Source organism: Danio rerio, chromosome 3, assembly GCF_049306965.1.
Source record: "Danio rerio strain Tuebingen ecotype United States chromosome 3, GRCz12tu, whole genome shotgun sequence".
In the NCBI taxonomy this organism is placed as follows: Eukaryota; Metazoa; Chordata; class Actinopteri; order Cypriniformes; family Danionidae; genus Danio; species Danio rerio.
In genome coordinates this window covers 31,378,397-31,399,195 of record NC_133178.1, presented here as the reverse complement: position 1 = coordinate 31,399,195, position 20,799 = coordinate 31,378,397, and the positions used below count along the sequence as shown (strand labels likewise).

Sequence of the window (20,799 nt, the reverse complement as noted above, 5' to 3'; positions counted from 1 at the left end):
TTTTTAATATTTCCCTAAAGTGCTGTTTAACGGAGAGGAGATTTAGCACATTTTTAAACATGATAGCTTTAATATGTAATTTCGGTCACACTTTATTTTGATAGTCCATATGTTGAATTTTTGTTACATTGCATCTACATGTCAACTAATTCTCATTAGATTATAAGTAGACTGTTAGGGTTGGGGTAAGGGGTAGTGTAAGTTGACATGTACTTGCAAAGTTTCTTATAGTCAGTTAAATGTCTGTTGAAGGAGCATATCAACAGATACTAAGCAGACTGTCTACTAATACTCAAGTGGACCATCAAAATAAAGTGTTACCGCAATTTATAATCAGTAATTTCTTTTGTCTTTACCATGGTGCTAAATATTTTTTAAAATACTAGAATTCAGCTTAAAGTGCAATTTAAAATTTAAAACTATGTTAACTAGGCAAGTTAGGATATTGAGGCAAGTTACCTGATAACCATGGTTTTGTCCTGTAGACCAGGGGTTCCCAAATATTTCAGCCCACGACCCCCAAAATAACAATTGCAGTGACTCGTGACCCCTATTATTCTCGGAGGTGGGTATACTGTAAATATACACTGTACTGTTTCACACACAACAATAGGCTTACAAATATGAGCATATAAAAATGCAACAGTCTGACAAACATATCATTATTAATTTTTTCAATCATTGATTTTTAACCACTTTTATGGGGCTGGGTCGAGGGGGCAGCAGTCTTGGGATAGAACCCCAGACTTCCCTCCCCCCAGACAATTCCTCCGGGGAATCCCAAGGCTTTCCCAGGCCAGCCGAGAGACATTTACATTTAAATTTAGTCATTTAGCAGACACTTTTATCTAAAGCGACTTACAAATGAGGACAAGGAAGCAATTTACACAACTATAAGAGCAACAATGAATAAGTGTAGGCAAGTTTCAGGTATGTAAAGTGTAAGAAGCAAAACATTAGTAATATATATATGTTTTTTTTGTAGTACAGTTAGCGGTGGAGTCGGAAAGGCAATTGCAGAGTAGGAAGGAAAGTGGAGACTAAAAAGTTAGTGAGTTTTTAGTCGTTTCTTGAAGACAGCGAGTTACTCTGCCGTTCTGATGCAGTTAGGGAGTTCATTCCACCAACTGGGCAGATTGAATAAGAGAGTTCGGGAAAGTGATTTCTTTCCTCTTTGGGATGGAACCACGAGGCAACGTTCATTCACAGAATGCAAGTTTCTGGAGGGTACATAAATCTGCAGAAGTGAGAGCAGATAAGAAATAGCAAAGCCAAAAATCGCTTTGTAGGCAAACATCAGAGCTTTAAATTTGATGCGAGCAGCAACTGGCAGCCAGTGCAAACGGATGAGTAGCGGAGTGACATGTGCTCTTTTAGGTTCATTAAAGACCACTTGTGCTGCTGCATTCTGAAGCATCTGAAGAGGTTTGATAGAGTTAGCTGGAAGCCCGGCTAGTAGAGAGTTGCAATAGTCCAGTATGGAGAGAACAAGAGCTTGAACAAGGAGTTGAGCTGCATGTTCAGATAGGAAGGGTCGGACCTTTCTGATGTTATAGAGTGCGAATCTGCAAGATCGAGCAGTTCTGGAAATGTGGTCAGAGAAGTTTATTCATTCATCAATCGCTACTCCAAGGCTTTTCACCATTTTGGATGCGGTAATGATTGTCCCATCCATCTGGATTGAAAAGTTATGACATAGTTCCCCAAGGTGTCCGTGGTCTTTCCTGAGGCCTGCTACCGGTGGGACATGCCTGGAACACCTCCCTAGGTAGGCGTCCAGGAGGCATCTAAAACAGATGCCCAAGCCACCTCAGCTGACTTCTCTTGATGTGAACGAGCAGCGGCTCTACTTTGAGCTTCTCCCGGGTTAAGAGCTACTCACCCTACCCATAAGGGTACGCCCTGCCACCCTGCGAAGGAAAGTCATTTCGGCCGCTTGTATTCAAGATCTTGTCCTTTCAGTAATGACCCAAAGCTAATCACCATAGATGAGAGTAGAAATGTAGATTGACTGGTAAATCGAGAGCTTTGCCTTTAGGCTCAGCTCCATCTTTACCACAACGGACCGATACATCCACCACATTACTGCTGCCACTGCACCAGTCTCTGCCTGTCAATCTCACGTTCCATCCTTCCTTCGTGAACAAAACCCCAAGATACTTGAACTCCTCCAACTGGGGTAAGGACTTTCCTCCAACCTAGGGTTGGCAAACCCCCTTTTCTGGTGGAGCACCATGGCCTTAGAAATGGAGTTGCTTATTCTCATCCCAGCCGCTTCACACTCGTAAACCGATCCAGTGCATGCTGAAGGTCCATGTTCATTGAATCCAACAGAACAACATCATCTGCGAATAACAGAGATTAAATCCTGAGGTCCCCGAACTGGACCCCCTCCAGCCCAAGGCTGCACTTTAAATTTTTTTGTAATTTATTCATTTGTTTAATTTAATATTAACTTCACCTAATGAGACTGGTGGGCACAATGTTTCCAGCACAATTCTTGGTTTAATTTTGGAGACCACCATTTGGAGATCATCGTCCATGTTCAGTTGTGGCCTGTATTTATTTTTAATGTATTTGAGTGGAATAAAGATGTCAGAAAGTTTAACCTTGTGCCATAAAATCAATCTACTGCAGCTGATAATTCTAATTGTTTAATAATATTTATTTGAATTTTGGAAATCACCAATCGACCCCGACATTGTCCCGCGACCTTTCTTAAGAGGGCTAATAATTTGACCTTAAAATAGCTTAAAAATAATTTAAATCTGCTTTCATGGCAAAAAATAAATATTTCTGAAGGGGGCAAATATTATTAACCTTAAAAATGTTTTAAAAGTCGACGCCTAATAGCCTAGTGGTTAAGTGTGCTTACAAATACAGAGTATATTCAGGAATTCTAAAGGTAATCTCAATACCCTATTTTAAAGACTTTCTCAGAATATTTTAGGACCTCATCGCCACTTATCAAAGGTATAAAACCTTCAACTTAATATACAGTTGTTAATAAACAGTTGTAGTTAAATAAATCAATAGAGCACAACCATGGACCAAAACCCAGATGGGCTCGGAAGAAACAATTGGTTGTTTTCAGTGACAGGCTGCCTTTAGGCACCGATTAAACTCGTCTTTCTCCAACCAGGAGTACGCAAACTTATATTTTCCCATTTTGCTGTCTGTTTTGCTCTATGGTTTCAATACACCCAGACGGAGGAGCTTGGCCAGATGCTCAGGGCGACCCGTGTTCAATTCCTGGCTTGAGGTCCTATGCCCATCCTTCCCCTTTCTGCTTCCAATTTTTACCTGTCTGTCCTCCACTATCCTATCCAAATAAAAGGTGAAAAAAATTATTATAAAATTGTTTAAAAAAATATATATTTTAAAGTCCATTTATTCCAGTCAAACTAAAAAAAATGTTTCCCAGAAAGATGAAAATATTATAAGAAATACTGAATTACGAAATATTGAAAATGTCATTGGTCGGTAAAACATCACCTGGGAAATAAAATAATTTTAAAAATTGACAGGAGGGCAATTAATTTGGACTTTAACTGTATATACTGTCTGATAAGATTATTACAACAAATAAGAAAGCAACACAACAGTGGATGATTGCCATCATGTATTTTGGTATAAAACGGCACATTAAAAAAATGAAAAACATCTAAAATACAAAAGAATAAATAGATTAGCAGATCATGATCAAGTAGTGTCATTTCTGAAGTTTGCTGGCTCGTATGTTCGCCTCACAGAGGTCATGCTACATGATCCAGAGTTCATAATAAAGGGTCAGTTCCTGAGGTCAATCATACTCCAGATGAGACTGATTGATCGCACTGTCATCTAATTGTGCAATGTTCTCCTGGAAAAGAAAACACGTAAAAAAAACTGTTAACTTGACAACCCTGCCCCCGTCTGGAGGAAACTTGCAAGTGCAAAACACAGAAAGCTTCAAGTAGACAGTTAAAATGTGCTCACCCATCCTCCATGACTCCGTAGCCAAGGTGCAAAGCTCTCCATGTAACGTTCAGCATATACTGTCAGACGATGAGCACCGGTGGCAGTGACGACCCGTCGAGACGCTTCCATTGTGATGGCCATACGCCTTAGTGTTGGACTGACCGGCGGCGGGACGTGAGGGTCTTCGCTCTGACTGGCATACATGTCCAGCAGCTTGGCAAATGATGGGTAGGAGAGGCGCGTCAGGGTGGACCGCAGGAAAGGGTTGTCATTTATCTAAAATTAAACAGCAGTTTAGAAAGATAAACAATGATTATCAAGGGTAAACACAACATAGAAATTAAAGACAAGTGATTTTCATGACTATAAAAATTCATAAACACAGAATTAATACATTTATTATATATTTTCTGATAATAAGGTGATAATAAGAAATGGTTCAACCCCAAAAATAAATATTTACAATAAATTTACTTGCTCTTAAGTGTTTCCAAAACCTTTTGAGTTTGCTGTTGGTTTCCATAAGAAGAAAAAAATACTATGGAGGTCAATAGTTTCTAACACTCTTCAAACTATCTTCTTTTGTGTTCAACAGAAGAAAAAACAACAACAGTGGTTTGTAGACACTTAAAGGCACATTATTAGATTAGATTTGGCTTTATTGTTATTACACATGTAAAAGTACGAGGCAATGAAATGCAGTTTAGGTCTAACTAGGAACGCAAAAGGAGCAAGTTATAAAGTACAATTACGGAAACTATGGTGATATTTACAGATGAATGTACTGTGAACATCATATACAGGTTGTATTAACTATGATCAGAGATTTACAATAGATGTACAGGTTGCTAGATAGATATGAACATAATGACAAATGTATATGTGCAGTGGTTATGTACAATTCAAGATGAATTAGAGTAACAAAGTGAAATGAATATGTACAAAAGAATGTAAGACTGTTTTCATGAAAAAATTAGTTACTGACTTTTGCTGATTTATGTACGTAATTTTAACTCATGACACAGACCGTGTCCTCTCCTGCCATGCTAATGACATCATACTCCTCCATTCCCAGTATTGTTTTATAGAAAAGAAGGAAACAACACAGATGATTTAATATGTGTTTTATTAGACTGCATGGAGTACCATTATAACAGAACCCTAAAATTTATTTAGCATGATAAAACTTTTCACTAGTATGATCATGACCAGAAGTGGAGGCAGCTGAAAGTTCTGCTGCTTTCGTACAGCACCATGCTTGCACCTCAGCTATTGCTTCAGCGTTCTTATTTTGTTTTGTAGCTCATCTATGAATATTATTTTCGCAGGAGTCCCGTAAGTAATGATGAAGACAACAACTGATTTCACAATCAGCCATAACATCATCAAACTATGCTTATGTTAGTTGTGAATACACGCCCTCTAGTGGAGAAAACCACATATTGTGCCTTTAAAGGGATAATAACCAGTGTTGGGAGTGAACGCATAACAAGCAACGCGAGTTACATAATAATATAACCTTTTTAAGTAACAAGTAATGCATTACTTATAATAAATAAGTAATAATATTTGAGTTACTTTTTTGAAAATGTAATGCAAGTTGCTTTTTAGTTTAGCTAATTTAATTTTTAAAAGAAATTGCTGTATTAAAATTAAAGTAGTAAAAATGAATCATGCATCGATGAGAAAAGGTGCTCATTATTTTGAACGCATCGAAGAAAAGAAAAAAAGAGGGATTATAGTCTCAATGGCAGTGATTTTACTCAAGACAAATTTAGTAAACATGTTGCTTTCAAATTTCAATAATCTGTATATGGCTCTGGGATCAGGAAGTTCTCAGATAACATCCTCAATCTTTTTATTATGTGTTTTTTTTAAGGTAAATTACCATAAAAACCAAGGGTGTAGATTTGCTCTTGACATTGGTGAGGACATGTGCATGCATAGAACAGCACCAATTCTCTTTCATGCTTTTAAAAACATGAATAAAGGTTTTAAACATTTAATAATATGAATAACAGTTAATAAAACATGCCACATTCTGCAAAAGTCAATTAACACGATTTTACTTTAATATTGCTTTGAAAATGTATGAACATAGAGAAATTTCAAGAGGCATTTGATGCAATTTAATTGTTATATCCCGATTATTATTTTTCATAATCATGAAAAATCGTCAAAATCGAAACTGAATTTTGGATAATTGCACAGCCTTGGTTAATATTATTATGGTGTACTCCGATTGAACTTGACTCTTTGAAAAGTTGCTACTTATGTCTACTTCTTGTACAGTGAAGGAAGACCTGGAAAAATCCTTGTTTTGGCCCTTCCCACATTGTAATTACCCTCAAATGTAATTACAGCTGTCATTGACAGCACAAATAGGCCCAGACAATCACATTTTTCTTATGTGTTCTGTGTTTTGATTGAACCCTTTCTGCATGTCTAGGTTACAAAAAGGTTGACGGAGCATTATTTTATTTTGAATGTGATTAAATTATTGGTGGGGACATTTCAGTAATTGCTGGATATTGGTGGGGACACATCCCTTTCGTCCATGCCAAATCTACGCCCTTGATAAAAAGTAATTAAGTAACGCAACTAGTTACTTTTTGGAGAGTAACTCAATATTGTAATGCATTACTTTCTAAAGTAACTTTCCTTAACACTGATAACAGCAATGACAATTCTATTTTTGAGTGAAATATTCCTTTGTAGGAGCTGTATCGAAATGAATTTAATCCACATCTTAGTGGGGTATAGAAACGCTTAAATGAATGGCAAATTCAAATGTAGCATAATTACCTTCTCATTTATGGCGTCCCCTTCTGAAGCGAGTATCTGAACTAGCTGTTGAACCATAGCCTCTTTGTCATTCTCTGTGAACGAAAAAAAAGTGCAGCAATGAGCTATTGTTAAAGCATTAAACTTCTGTGATGACAGAAAGATATGTTCAGGCAACAGTTTAGTTTGGTATTGATTGCACGGGTCAATACAAAAATGAAAACCAATCAAACAAAATTTACACTGGTTTATGACTTTACAATGTACCTTTAGGTGCACTTGGAAGAGGCATTGGTTTAACTGGGGATCTCTTTTTCATACTGTGTTTTTGTGCAATTCTGTCCAGAGTTTCTGCCACATCATCATAAAATGCGGGAGGATGAGCTAAAAAAAACACATTACATCACATCAGTTCACATAAACAAACAAACAAATACAACTCTGAAGTTTGGGGCAATTATTTTTTTGCGCAATTTTAAGTAATTGAAAGTGACAGTAAAGGCATTTACTGACTTGAAAAAGTCAGCTTGAAAAAATGAAAAATCAAATAAATGCTATCAGAAACAAAAAAATAAACATAAACCGTACAATAAATAGAACAAAATGCATCACAAACATTGTGCATAATAATAAGAAAAGTTAATTAAGCCACAAATCAGCATATCAGGATCATTTCTGAAGGATGATGTAATGGTTGCTGAAAACACAGCTTTGCCATATTGGAAATACATTAAGTTTTATACTATTATCAAATGCAAAACAACTTTAAATAGACAACAATCATTCAAAATATAGCGGTTTTAATGTATTTCTATTAAACATATGCAACCTACGAATATGTGTCAATTTCTAAACCTTAAAAACACTGCATTTTATGTGTGAAACTTACATGGTGAATGCACGCACTCATCAAGCTCGGGGCTGTCTGTATAATTTATAGGCAGCTTGGTCGGGCGCTGAGGACGAGGCTCTTCTTTTTTAAATGACACTTTTTTGAATAAATCTGATATTGTGCTTTTCTTCTTCTTTTTCTTATTTTTTCCCCCTGACTTTTTGTCACCCTCCTCCTCAGACGCAGAGGATGGAACGCGCATTTCCTCCTAAAAGAAAATGTTCTCATTAACAACTTTTGTAAAACAGTATGAAACGCTCACATGCTCTAAAGAAACAAAAGAATTAAATAAAAGATTTTGGCTCCAATGCTAGAATCATGAATTCAGCTTTGTTTATCTTTGAGTTTTTGTTCCAGATGAAGCAAGTGCAAGTTTGACCACTTTAGGTACAGCTAACAATGTTACAATGTTTCACATCGGATGTGTAAGCACTGCATATTTATTTTGGTGCCCACACTACCAGCATGAGCACAAGCAGAAGCACACCAGGGTACGAGTAAGCAGTAGAGTAAGAGCCTAGTTTTGATGTTCTGATAATCATAAGATTGTTTTAAAAATGCACTTTAAAGCATGCGATTATGTGAATAAATAATTTAAGATTCCTCCTGGTGGTACCTTTTTAAAAATATCCAAAGTACTCTCCTTATAAATTTTTTGTCTAAAAGTGTTCAAACTTCCACATTCCAACAAAAGAAGATGTTTGATGGTACTGAGCAGTCTGGCAGTAATTACATTAAGGTGGTGCTTCGTTATTTAGTAAATACAAATAAGTCAACCTAGAATGTCCAATTCGACATCTAGGATAGACAGATTGTTCATGTCTGATAGAAATTAGATATTAAAACTATTATGTTTGGAAATGTGTTGAAAAAAAATCTTATCTACGTTAAACAGAAAATGGAGAAACAAAAAAACAAACAAACAAACAAACAAACAGGGCTATTAATTCAGGGGGTTTAATATATCTGACTTCAACTGTATATGTTGCAGCAGCATGTGAGGTCAGGTTTGATACCTCTGTTTTTCTGGGTAAACTGTGTGCTCCATTCGTTGAGGGCTTTTCAGGCTGAGCCGGCAGACTCTGCTTCTCCAGGGTGTTGTTTGGTGTCGGTTCAGCACTGCCGCTTTTTTTAGCACGGCTGGTTGATGAGCGGGGTCTCAGTCTTCTTTTGATTAAATTTTTAATTCCATGTTTCTTCTCCTCTGCAGCACTGATCTCCTCATCCAAAGAGTCCCATCCATTCCCATCTTTCTTCATCCTCCCTTTTAATGCACTAAATTTGAAAGCGAGAGGAAAAGAAACATGGGTCTTTCCTTTCATGTTAAAGAGAAAGTCTGCTGTTAATTTACTCGCTCTCAGGCCATCCAAGATTATTATTTTTCCAGTAGAACATTTTTAGCCAAAACTGGGCCTTAGCATGTCAACGGCAACACCATACAGATTTCACCAAGTAGGATATGTTACTGGATTAGCATCTATGCTGATCCTGGAACAACATTCCAATCTGCCAATCAGAGTTAAGGGATACGTTTAGAGTTTATGTTATGTTTAGGCTTAGGGTTAGGTTTATGCACTTCAACATGATTGTTATCCAACTATTATTCCCCTCTGATTTTGGGAATAATTTACAGTTATGGTTGGGCTTAGGGGTAGGGAATAGGTATGGATTATATTTTTGAATAACAATGATATTCCAGGATCAACAGAGATGTTAATTCAGGATCACATCGTACTTGGCAAAATCAGGACGTGCCAATGGCTACTGGCATTTTGACAGTCAGAAAAAACGCACACTAAAACAAACTTAATACTTGTGGCTCCTGATGATTAATTGCAACATTATAACCTTTTTTTCCACAGCTTTGACAAATAGTTTTGAGCGCATTCACAATATTCTAGAACTAATAATCCTGTCACACAATGATGTATAACTCAAAGAGATCAAATAGCTAAAATAAAGTTCTGTTTCTTACGCTGACCCAATGTTTTACTTGATGAGACTTCAGTGTGTGGTATAGAGTCATTCACATTCATTTTTGCTTTGCCTATATATACTTTTTACTCTCAAAGTGTTAAAACATTCATTCATTTTTTCGGCTTAGTCTCTTTAATAATTTGGGGTCGCCACAGCGGAATGAACTGCCAACTTATCCAGCACATGTTTTACACAGTGGATGGCATTCCAGCTCCAACCTATTTCTGGGAAACATCCATACACACTCATTCAAACTCATACACTATGGACAATTTAGCCTACCCAATTCACCTGTTCGGCATATCTTTGGACTGTGGGGAAAACCGGAGCACCCGGAGGAAAACCACGCCAACGGAGGGAGAACATGCAAACTCCACACAGAAACGCCAACAGACCCAGCCGAGGCTGGAACCAGCAACCTTCTTGCTGTGAGGTGACCGCACTACCTACTGCGCCACTGCGTCGCCTAGTGTCAAAACAATGTTTTTAAAATATAATTTAAAATACAAAAAAAAGAAACTGCAAAAATCAAACAAAGGCACTCGAAAAATGTGGAAAATCCAGTCTCTGTTACCCTGACGAAGGCAGTTCTTTGCCGAAACGTGTAGGAGCAGTTTTAAGGATTAGCCACATAAATATTAATAAATGGATTAATAAATATTAATTTCACAGACTTGCTTATAATACATGTTAACAGAATTAATATGCTGTTCAAGTTACGTGGACTCGATGACTGAACAATCCCCAGGACATAACTTCAAATAAGTAAGAAGCATCCTGGAATAATTGACACAATAGTTTGGTAAGCAGCAGTTTATCATTTCAAGAAAACGGTTAATGATTGACTAATGAGAAGGATGACTAGCCAGTTGTTAAATGAAAATTGATGATAATCTGGCTTCTCTATGATCTTTCAAATACTAAAACATTCAAATGGATTACTGAGAAACCCTCTTATCTGTAACTCTTTTTCCAGAATGTAAGTCATGTTTTCTTAAACTGACTTTCTGAAAGGTGCTGTCACTTAACAGAACCACTTATATAATACAATTAAAATCAAGCATGCAAAACAAGCACAAAGTTTCCCACACTCGCTTGTTTCAGTTGTGATTGAAATACAATCCTATAGGCTTGACTTTTAGGATATATGTTGTTTAGAGGGAATGCCACATGTGATTTATTTTATGAAAAATATAATACAGCACCAGGAGTTTAAAATGTCATGTGTAAGACAAAATCCTGTGACAACAGAACAACATTACACTGAGCAAAGCTTTGGACTTTATTATACATTCTTCAAACTATCTGTCAAGTTCAGAGCAAAAAAAAAAAACAACAACAACAATACAAAAAACACAAGTAAATGGTAAATAAATGATGACAGAATCTTCATTTTTGTGTCTGTGTGTGATATATCACCATTCCAGCTTCCACTGATGTGTTCATGGTAAAAACAAAGGATGTCACGATATTAAGTCAGGCCACGATACTATACCAGCTAAAGTATCATGATACCAAGTATCACCATATTTTGTATGTCATGATACTTAAATTCAATGCAGAATTCCTTATTATTGAAAACATATTATTTGTAGACATTCTTTGTTTTTTTTTTTGTTTTTTTTATATACTGTAACTCTTTTGATGTTATTGCAATAAAAATATTCACACCATATGATCTGTCATGACTGCAGCAAAATACGACCCATATGCAGACAGTTAAAGTAAATAAAGTGGTCTATTGATTATTTGCTGGCACAAATGTTTGAGCATTTTAGTGACTTTTCCACCTGCAACATATAGTAGAACCATTAATGACAGAATTTTTACAAACTACAGTGGCACCGACAGTATTTTGGAGCTATAGTACTGCAGTGTTAGAGAAGTACCGGTAAACCGTGCAACCCTAGTGAAAACAAAACTAAAGTGAGATCATTCAGATTTTCGGTTCAAGTTTAACATTTTTATTGAGATCAAAAGCTGCCTTTGCTCTATTTATGCTGCAGTTTTGTTTGTAAAGGCATGCAGTGGTTGCCTCTAATTTTAAACGGAAAAGACACAGACTAAGCTTTACTTTGTTTAAATGAATAGAATTATTTTATGTATTTCTTTACTTTGGGGTTTGTGAAACATCTGTATTTGTTTGAATGATGTGTGTTACCTGTATTTGTATGGGTCATGATATTCTCCTCCTATTCTCCCAGGTCGCTCTCCAGGAGCAACTGCGAGAGTATTACGCAGGAAAGACTTCAGAACCAGCCGCGTCTCTGCTTCGATCTCCAGGAGAGAGACGGATAAAGGAGGTGAAGAGGGCCGGGCCACAATATCTGCCATCTCTGAAATGGAGAAAGAGAGAGCACTAAATTTCTAAAAATCTGAGGACACTTTCAGATTGCACAATACTAAACCCTACTCCAGAATACAACCAATGATCCAGCAGAATTGAAGTGAAGTGAGTAACTTCAACAGTCATACTTCAGTATATAGTGGTTATGTTAAGGAAGTGAAAGTATAACAGCAGAGCCATTTAACATATTTTTTCTGTTAAACATACATAGAAGAAAGCTGGAAATTCCAGTCGGTTTACCTCAGAAATTTTATCTACGTCAATTAATGCCATTCACAAAAATCTCAAAATTTCATAATTGACAAGCTCAGCACTTCAAGACATTTTTTAAACATAAAATGATAATTTTCTAGTTTTTATAAATCCTTGTATTATTTTTCCAGCTGCATATTAACTCTATGTGTGCATATAGTGCATTCCATCTACATTTTTTGATAATAGCACTATAAAACTGTAGCATTGCTCCAGTAAATGCATTCAATCACCTGATCGTCACTGATAAGACCAGTACTAAAATGTTTTTTGAAATGGCATGTCTATACATACATGTGACCGATAGTGGTTCCTCTTTGGCAGCAATGATGCCAGAATACCACATAAAATATACTGTTGGCTGGTTTCTTTTTTGAAGATTACTGGGTCAGCACAACTTTATATACACTTAAAAAATATCATATTTATATTATATATATTATTCAGACAGACGGATGGAAGGACAGACAGACAAATAGACAGATAGCTAGACAGACAGATAGACAGACAGACACGGACGGACAGACAGATAGATAAATAGATGTGGAAATATTTGTGCTTATGGATTTGTGGAGTCTTGTTTTTTTTCAGGTAAAAAGGTAAAATCAGACCCTGGGGCAAGAGAACCAACCAGAACAGGGACAGATGAGGACAAGCTGCTTGTTGTAACAAGTGTTATTTTTAATGCAAAATTATTGCAATAAATAGGGTGTTTAATTTTTTTACACATTTTTTTTGTTTGAATTTTTCAGACACCAGAAACTTTTGCTTAGCTTATTGCTATTATGTTTAATAATAATAATAATATATATATATATATATATATATATATATATATATATATATATATATATATATATATATATTTATATATAAATAAATCATAGAACTAATCTTTTTTACATGGATACTGCTATTTAATTATTTGACTTGAATTGTCAAAAGAGTTTGAAAGTGAATGGCCGAGTCTGTATTAACATTAATAACACTTAAAATGTATATAAATAACAATTTTAACAAATTATTATCTGAGCAACTTCTCGCACTCCAGGCAGAAGGCTAACATCTTGAGGCCTAACCTCTCTTATTATATTTGACATGTAAACATAACACATCTATTTCTTTGTATGGTAAGTCTAATCATCAGCAGAACAGCAGTGGTATTTGTTGTAAATCATATTTACATTCTTAGAATTCCTCTCATTCATTAAGAACAATTGCTCATAACCCACTCTTCCACTTTTCAGGTTATTACAAATCATTCAGCCATATATATTCTTTATTAAGCACAGAACTCTGATGCAGGCCAGTTTCACATCTTGAAATGTTTTCTTGGGTTTATTTGTTGATTATGTTGGCCTGAAACATGTTGTCTTCCCCTTCCTACAGCAATTGTTATCAACCCAGCAATTTTTTATATTGTATTGAGATTTATCTAAAATACTAAATATGTGTACTTTGTGCATGGAATGATAATGAAATGTGTCCTCAATTGTACTTATCATAAAATCAGGGTTGACACAAGGTCTGGTAGTACGTGTTTAACCAATATCATTTAAATGTGTACATATAAAAAAGACACTAAGAAAATTACATTTAAGATATGCAAGTGTGGATTTCACACAGACAGAAGTGAGAAAACACCCTCATCTCCCTTCTGCTGTCGTAACACGTTTACTACTTGAATTAACATATTGATACAGTCTAGTTCAAATGAGGGGTTTTCTACATTGTGAAACTGTCGGATCTATGACACATCCTTTACCAGGCTTAAATGCCACTTCTTACATAATGACAAACCAAGGAATGTTTTCATTGCTAAATGATAGTAATTGATTGTTTATTAAATGCTTGCAAAACAGATAAAACATATTAAAATTTCTATTCATCATTTATCAGGTGAATGTGACTCCATGCTTTGCTTTTACACACTACACGAATGTAGAAACAAAAGCCTAGTTTTGTCAGTTATACCAGGGCAGCATTAACACCTTGAATCTTAATTATGTTACTTATGATGCTGGATCTAATTAACTTAATATATAAATACTATTAATAATATATAATACTATCCCATACCTGTACTAACTTTATTGTAGGCTACAAGTATTAACTAGGAGTTACAATGGTACTGTTTGTATGCAAATGTACACATCATTGTCTTAATGGAAAATAAACTGAATATTAAAGATAAACACATGAAGGTAAGCCATTTTATATGTTTGTTTACATTCGTTAAGCAATATTAGATTCATGATCTCAACATCTAATTAGAACAATTAACGTTAGCCTTATTATGTTTAAAGTTTTAACACACAAGACGCTATTAACATATGTATTCCTGTAAATATTCTGAGTCACAAGAAAACAACTAAAACAGACTATGTTTTGTGAAATACCTGCGCTCGTTCATACCTGTTGTAAATGTCACCTCGACGTCCAAAAGGATCAGCTGAGTCGCGACGCGAAACAACCGAAAGCAACACACATCTACAGAGTCAGTCTTATTAAAAACACAGAAACTAAAAACTAATGAGACACATCCACGCGCAACTCGACAGCGCAACTTTGCCGAACTTCAGACGAGTTGAAGTCAGTTATGCGCGATGTTATTGAAGCGTTCAGCTGCGGGTCAGATCTCACGGTGAATCAAACCAACTCTCTGCGCCAGTTATTCATATCAGTGTTATAGATTTCCCACTGTCGACACCGATACCCACTGGACTGGTTGCGCTTCTACCTTTTTCAGTGTCCGACCTGCGGAATGACACACTTGTGCGCTCTCACTGCGCATGTCAGTCGCTGATGCGTCGTCAAGTGGGCCGGACGAAGCCATTTTCCAGATGGAAAGGGTACAGACTTCCAGTTTACTAAAACGGTAGCCAAGGTTTTTTGTGCGTTTTATGTGTCCAAAATTTATTAAACCAGCCACTCGTTTCCAAAAATGTAATTGTGCTCGACATTTTAACAGATATTTTACTCAGTGTACGCTAATTTGTCAGTTTTGTTATAAGTAAATGCATGCCTTTTAAAGTTTACTTAAGTAGGCTTTGTTTGTCTAATATCAAATTCTTTTGTTTACATGCAGATGTTAAAGACACACTTATGTTTTATGACTAAATGGACATGAGGGGAGTAAAATGCAGGGAAAAAACAGCAACTGAAGAAATGAAAGTGAAATAAACTGAAACAACTAGAAAACAAAACCACTCAGGTATGTATTTCTCCAAATAAGGTTTATTTTCAGACAAATAAACAACATATTCCTAACTACTTTTTTTGTGTACAGATGAGAGGGAAATCAGAGGCATTTGTCCTCCCTCAGCCCCCCCCAAACCCCGTCCAGCGTCATCTGTAAATCAGACACTGGTACAAGGATTGGGAGAGACGGAGATGGACTGTAAGACAGATCAATACTACAGATTTTAACATTTGAACTGAAGCCTAGCAAGTTGTCTGGATAAACACTGACAGAAAAAGTTAGTTATCAGTCAAATTAATAAGCACAAAATTAACTTGTATATGTAATTATACAAGAGAGAAAGAGACTTTGAGAGAGATAAATTAAAGATATCACAGTTTGCAAACATTACCGTGGAAAGTCCAAACATTTTCAAGAGTCACAATGATGTACATCATTAGGAAATTACAGACATAGTATCAGTACAGAAGTTAAAATAAAATATGTAGTTACCACAAAGACCCTCCGAGCAGCAACATCCTTGTCATCCAAAGTTGACAAACCCTCAAGCATTTTCTTAACAATCATATTGCTCCGTGCAGCTATCTTTCCCTTCTGTGAAGCTTCATCTGCCCTCTGATGTCTTACCTCAGAGTGATTTCCTCTTTAGCTGAGATGATTTGCTCTCGAGTCTGCACCCTCCTTCACTTGCTCTCTTCATCTTGTCTGTCTTTATTTAGCTCTGCACTCTCTTCTTCCTGCCTCCCCTCTGACCTGTCCTGACTGCTTCTCCCTCTCTCCACTCCGCACTCCCTCTATCTATCCCTCGCTCGGCCACCCTATCAGCCCAAAATCACTGTTCTCCTGACCAAGAGCCAATAGGGAGCAACACAGCTGGGTGAGGCACTTCCTCTGTGACAGGAAACCAGCAAAAAACTCTCAGACACACACACACACATACACACACAAAGATCAGTGAACTCTAAATATGGTGCACAGTTTAAAATGGGGTAGTTAATTGTGGATATTTAGCTGATATTACCAAATTAAATGGATTGAAACTGTTGTCCGATCTCTCATGTAATTAGATGGTTTAAGAAAAGTGCAATAGAATGTGGGTCTGACTACCTGTATATATTTAGTTGTCTGGCCAACAGGTATACACACATGTTACAGTTTTACATTTTCAACAGAATTTGCTGTATTTTTTACAAGTCTAGCGTAATTAGCCGCATTCATCGCATAATTATTATTTATTGTATACAAAAATATTCCCTCCCTCCTTTACAATTAAAAAAGTGATAAGCAGCACAAATGTAAGCCATATCACATTATAAAACAACTCACATGATGTGCATTAGGAGGTGTAAATAATTATTTTGCAGTCATTTTAGAGGGTTTACGTGTTAGATTGTGAGGACACGAGTATAATTTAAAAAGAAAGTGTATTTGCGTTTTTAGATAAACCTGAAGAAGAACATTTTAATAATCTAATCTTCTACTATTAACCCCTGGAAAGGGTCTATAAATGTTAGAGGATGTTCTTGGAACAGATGCCAAAATACTAAAATACATTAAAAAAAAAAATTAACACTAATGTTATGTTGATGTACACTACCGGTCAATAGTTTAGGGTCAGTTTGATTTTTAAATGTTTTAAAATAAGCTTCTCCTGCTCACCAAGGCTGCATTTATTTAATCAAAAATGCAAAACAAATGGTAAAACTGTATAATGTTATTACATTATAAAATAAGTGTTCAAATGTAGTTTATCATTTAATTTAATAATTTATTCCAGTGATTTTAATAATGAATTTTCAGCTTCAATACTCCAGTCTTTAGAATCACATGATCCTTCAGAAATCACTCTGAAATTTAGAATTAATATTATTGTTATTATTATTATTAATTGTAATAGTAATAAAATCAATAATGACGGAATAAATAAATGCATTTGCACTACACACAATAAGTACTGAGTAAATATTTAATAAATAATATTTTACTTTTTTTGCATTTAATAAATTGATGAACAGATACATTTTCTTAAAAAAAAAAAAACATGAAAAAAAAAACTGACCCCAAACTTTTGATCGGTAATGTATACTGTTAAATGCTTTTACAGTTTAATATAAGTAAAATACTCTTATATTCAGCAAGGATTCATTAAATCAATCAAAATTAACCCTAAAGATATTTTCAAAGTTACAAAATATTATTTATTTCAAATTAATTTAATTATTTTAAAGTTCTGTTCATCATAGGTATAGTATATTAGTAGTGTAGGATATATTTAGATTACGTTCTGCAACTATTTTAAACCGAGAGTATTTTAGAAGTTATAGATAGGAAATTCCTCAATGTAACCTATATTTTTACACAAATCGAAATATATTTATTTTACTGATATTTATGTGCCTCAAATACCATAATTTGAGCTTGGATTTGATCTTCAGTGTTTAGACTTTCAGCAGTAAAAATTAAACCACACTGATCTGAACTGAACTTCAACTATGAAAACTAGACTGATACAGTTTTAGCTTACTAGAACGTCTATGTTAAGCTGGTTTGACACAATCTACATTGTAAAAGTGTTATAGAAAAAAAGGGTTTCTACAGGTTTTATCAAGTCAAATTTAAGACTTTTTAAGACCATAATTATTGAAATTTCTTACACAAGGCTAAACACTAAAGATACTATTAAATGACCAAGTTAAAACCTAAAAAAAAAAAACTTAAAAACAAATGTTATTGTAAGGAAGATAATTAAACGTTAATTAAAGATTAATTAAAGTAAATAAAGTTAATAAATATTTTTTTCTTAAAACTTTTATGGAAATACATTGTTAGTGATTGGATGTGTGTTATACTAATACACGGACATAGAAAAAATTACGACCCGTTTAAAGTGATGTAAGACCTACAACATAATATTTTAGGGGATTTAAGACTTTTTAAGGCCTAAAATTTGGTGTTTGAAATTTAAGACTTTTTAAGACCCTGCAGATACCCTGAATAAACATGAATTGAATTAAGCTTAATATGCACCAATATATTTTCAATTGATTAACAACAGTAAAACTGTCACATTCAGCTGATTCATGAAACATTTGCATGAGAAACAGAGGAAGTGTTTATCCACTTGAGAACCACAGGCCACAACTGTGTGCAGAGGGCAAGAGATGAACAGATAGAGGGAGGGGTAGAGATGGAGCGATAATTTCGAAGGGAGGAGACCCCCATGTTCACACAGACTAGATAAAGCATGCTCTGATTTGGGGACTGGAGGCCTTGTGGGAATAAAAGAGACGTGACTATTACAGTGACCTCTGCTCAAAGAGAGGATTTTGCGTGCTTTTCCCTCTCTGTCTCCACAGCTCATTAACATCGGCCTTAATTATACTCATCAAATGTAGAGCACAGCGGAAATATGGAGGATATATCTTAGATCTGGGCAGAGTCAGATTTGTTAGTGTATCAGTTTCAGTTTCCGGAGCAGGACTGTTGGTATTAAAAGATAATCCAAGGACAAAATTTAGTTTATCTCTGGCTACAAATAAAAATATACCAAAGTGGCCATTTTCTTCCAACATATGTGTTCTGGTATGCGAGATAAAAACATCATGACATAAAAGTTATTCTTAACTCCCATGCTGTCTGCATTCGAGTCCCTGTGAGAATAACGCTGTCAGAACATTATTTTCAATGGGTGTGGTAAACTAAGTAACAAAAACAGGAAATCCACCAGCACACAGGCAGGAAATGCTACTGTTCAGTGACAGTAATAAGTAAACACAACCCAAACGGCCGCTTGTGAACCGATCCACGGTTACTCTAGAGAAAAAAAGATAAAGATGAAGGGAAATTGACAAAAATAAAGTCATAAATAATAAGAATAAATGCAAAACAGCAGCATGAGAGTAAAAAATTAAACACACACACATATTTTTCTCTGTAATATTTTTATTTCAATGTTTAGTAATTCCACAAAAGGGTTTACACTAAAATGTTCACAATTCTAATGATAAATACAGTAACCGTATCACTCTCTCTTTCTATCTCTGTCTTTCGTTCACATGCACACACATTCAAACATACAGATCTACATACAGTGAGCTCATGGGATCTGACAGGAGAAAACCTAGGAATGTTATAGAGTGCTGAAATAAAGCTATCATCAAATCACAGTAATGTCCATTTAACAATGTACAGTAATAAATCATTAGATTCACTTCAGTATATTACACATGATCGGTTGAATGTTTGATTGTCATTGCAGCCTTTTACAATACAGTGTGCTGATTGTCATCGGCTACATAGATTTAGATCCTTTTGTGCACTTGATTGATTGTCACTGCTTTTGATTGTCATTAGTTTATTCACCTGGCTCATGACAGACTTGTCAAAATTAATATTTTCAGTACTATCAGTCTACAGTACTGTTCAAAAGTTTGGGGTCGGAAGGACTTTTTTTTCATCTTTTTTGTTACAAAAACTGACAGGCTACTTTTATTCTTCAAGGATGCATTAAATTATGACAGATAGTTTTTTATGATAATACAAAAATTCATTCATTCATTCAATTTCTTTTCAGCTCAGTCCCTTTATTAATCAGGGGTCGCCACAGTGAAATGAACCGACAACTTATCTGATGCCCTTCCAGCTGCAACCCAATACTGGGAAACACCCATACACACTCATTCACACACATACACTACAGCCAATTTGGCTTATTCACCTATACCACATGTCTTTGGACTGTGGGGGTAACCAGAGTCCCCCGAGGAAACCCACGGGGAGAACGGGCAAACTCCACACGGAAATGTCAACTGACCCAGCCAGGGCTCGAACCAGCGACCTTCTTGCTGTTAGGCGATCGTGCTACCCACTGCGCCACTGTTGCGCCTATTACAAAATTAACATTTGTAAACATAATCTGTTCTTCTGACCTGTCTATTCATCAAAAAAAAAAAAATTATTAAAATGTATCACAGTTTCCACGAAAACATTAAGCAGCACAACTGTTTTTACTGACATAGATAATAAAAAATTTTCTTGAGCTACAATTCAGCACACAAGAATTACTTCTGAAAGATCGTGTGACACAAAAGAAGTCAAATTTAGGTTTTTCATCACAGAAATAAAGTACATTTAAAAGGATGTTCAAATCATAAAGCTTTTTTTAAATAATATTTTACAATATTAATAATTATGATCAAATAAATGCAGCCTTGTTGAATATAAGAGATACACAGTGCTCAGCACATATATATATATATATATATATATATATATATATATATATATATATATATATATATATATATACAGTACAACCCTCACAAATCTCTTTTTTAAATTCATATTTTTAATAGAAAGCTCTACAATATTAATATAAATAAATCT

General features: G+C 35.3%; 1 protein-coding gene, 1 long non-coding RNA gene and 1 other non-coding gene across 11 annotated transcripts; 1 reads left to right on the top strand and 2 right to left on the bottom strand.

Annotated features, from left to right (window-relative positions):
* Positions 1-3,607: 3,607 nt before the first annotated feature.
* bcl2l12 (BCL2 like 12) lies at positions 3,608-16,164 on the bottom strand. 9 transcript variants are annotated; one of them, XM_073944603.1, is made up of 9 exons: positions 15,907-16,164; positions 11,775-11,949; positions 9,905-10,079; positions 8,653-8,911; positions 7,634-7,844; positions 7,012-7,128; positions 6,766-6,839; positions 3,979-4,236; positions 3,608-3,862 (listed from the first exon to the last, which is right to left on the bottom strand). In XM_073944603.1, the coding sequence occupies exons 3-9, from the start codon at positions 9,913-9,915 to the stop codon at positions 3,803-3,805; spliced, it is 990 nt and encodes a 329-aa protein (XP_073800704.1). In that variant the 5' UTR covers positions 9,916-10,079; positions 11,775-11,949; positions 15,907-16,164; the 3' UTR covers positions 3,608-3,802. The 9 variants fall into 9 exon arrangements, with proteins under 9 accessions (XP_073800704.1, XP_073800705.1, XP_073800706.1 ...); XM_073944604.1 differs by having other exon boundaries at positions 16,042-16,164; XM_073944605.1 differs by lacking the exon at positions 15,907-16,164 and adding an exon at positions 14,612-14,981.
* LOC141381222 (uncharacterized) lies at positions 14,975-18,115 on the top strand. Its single transcript, XR_012401074.1, has 3 exons — positions 14,975-15,090; positions 15,301-15,426; positions 15,502-18,115. It is a non-coding gene; the product is annotated as an uncharacterized lncRNA (long non-coding RNA).
* mir150 (microRNA 150) lies at positions 15,530-15,608 on the bottom strand. Its single transcript, NR_030094.1, has one exon. It is a non-coding gene; the product is annotated as a microRNA 150 (primary transcript).
* Positions 18,116-20,799: the final 2,684 nt, after the last annotated feature.

Excerpts from the sequence above, each read along its gene's own strand:
- bcl2l12 (XM_073944600.1), bottom strand. The coding sequence starts at position 11,947 with ATGGCAGATATTGTGGCCCGGCCCTCTTCACCTCCTTTATCCGTCTCT. Across the intron at positions 8,912-11,774 it reads CATGACCCATACAAATACAG|TGCATTAAAAGGGAGGATGA; the intron begins GTAACACACATC and ends TTTCAAATTTAG. Across the intron at positions 6,840-7,011 it reads TCTTCCAAGTGCACCTAAAG|AGAATGACAAAGAGGCTATG; the intron begins GTACATTGTAAA and ends TTTCGTTCACAG.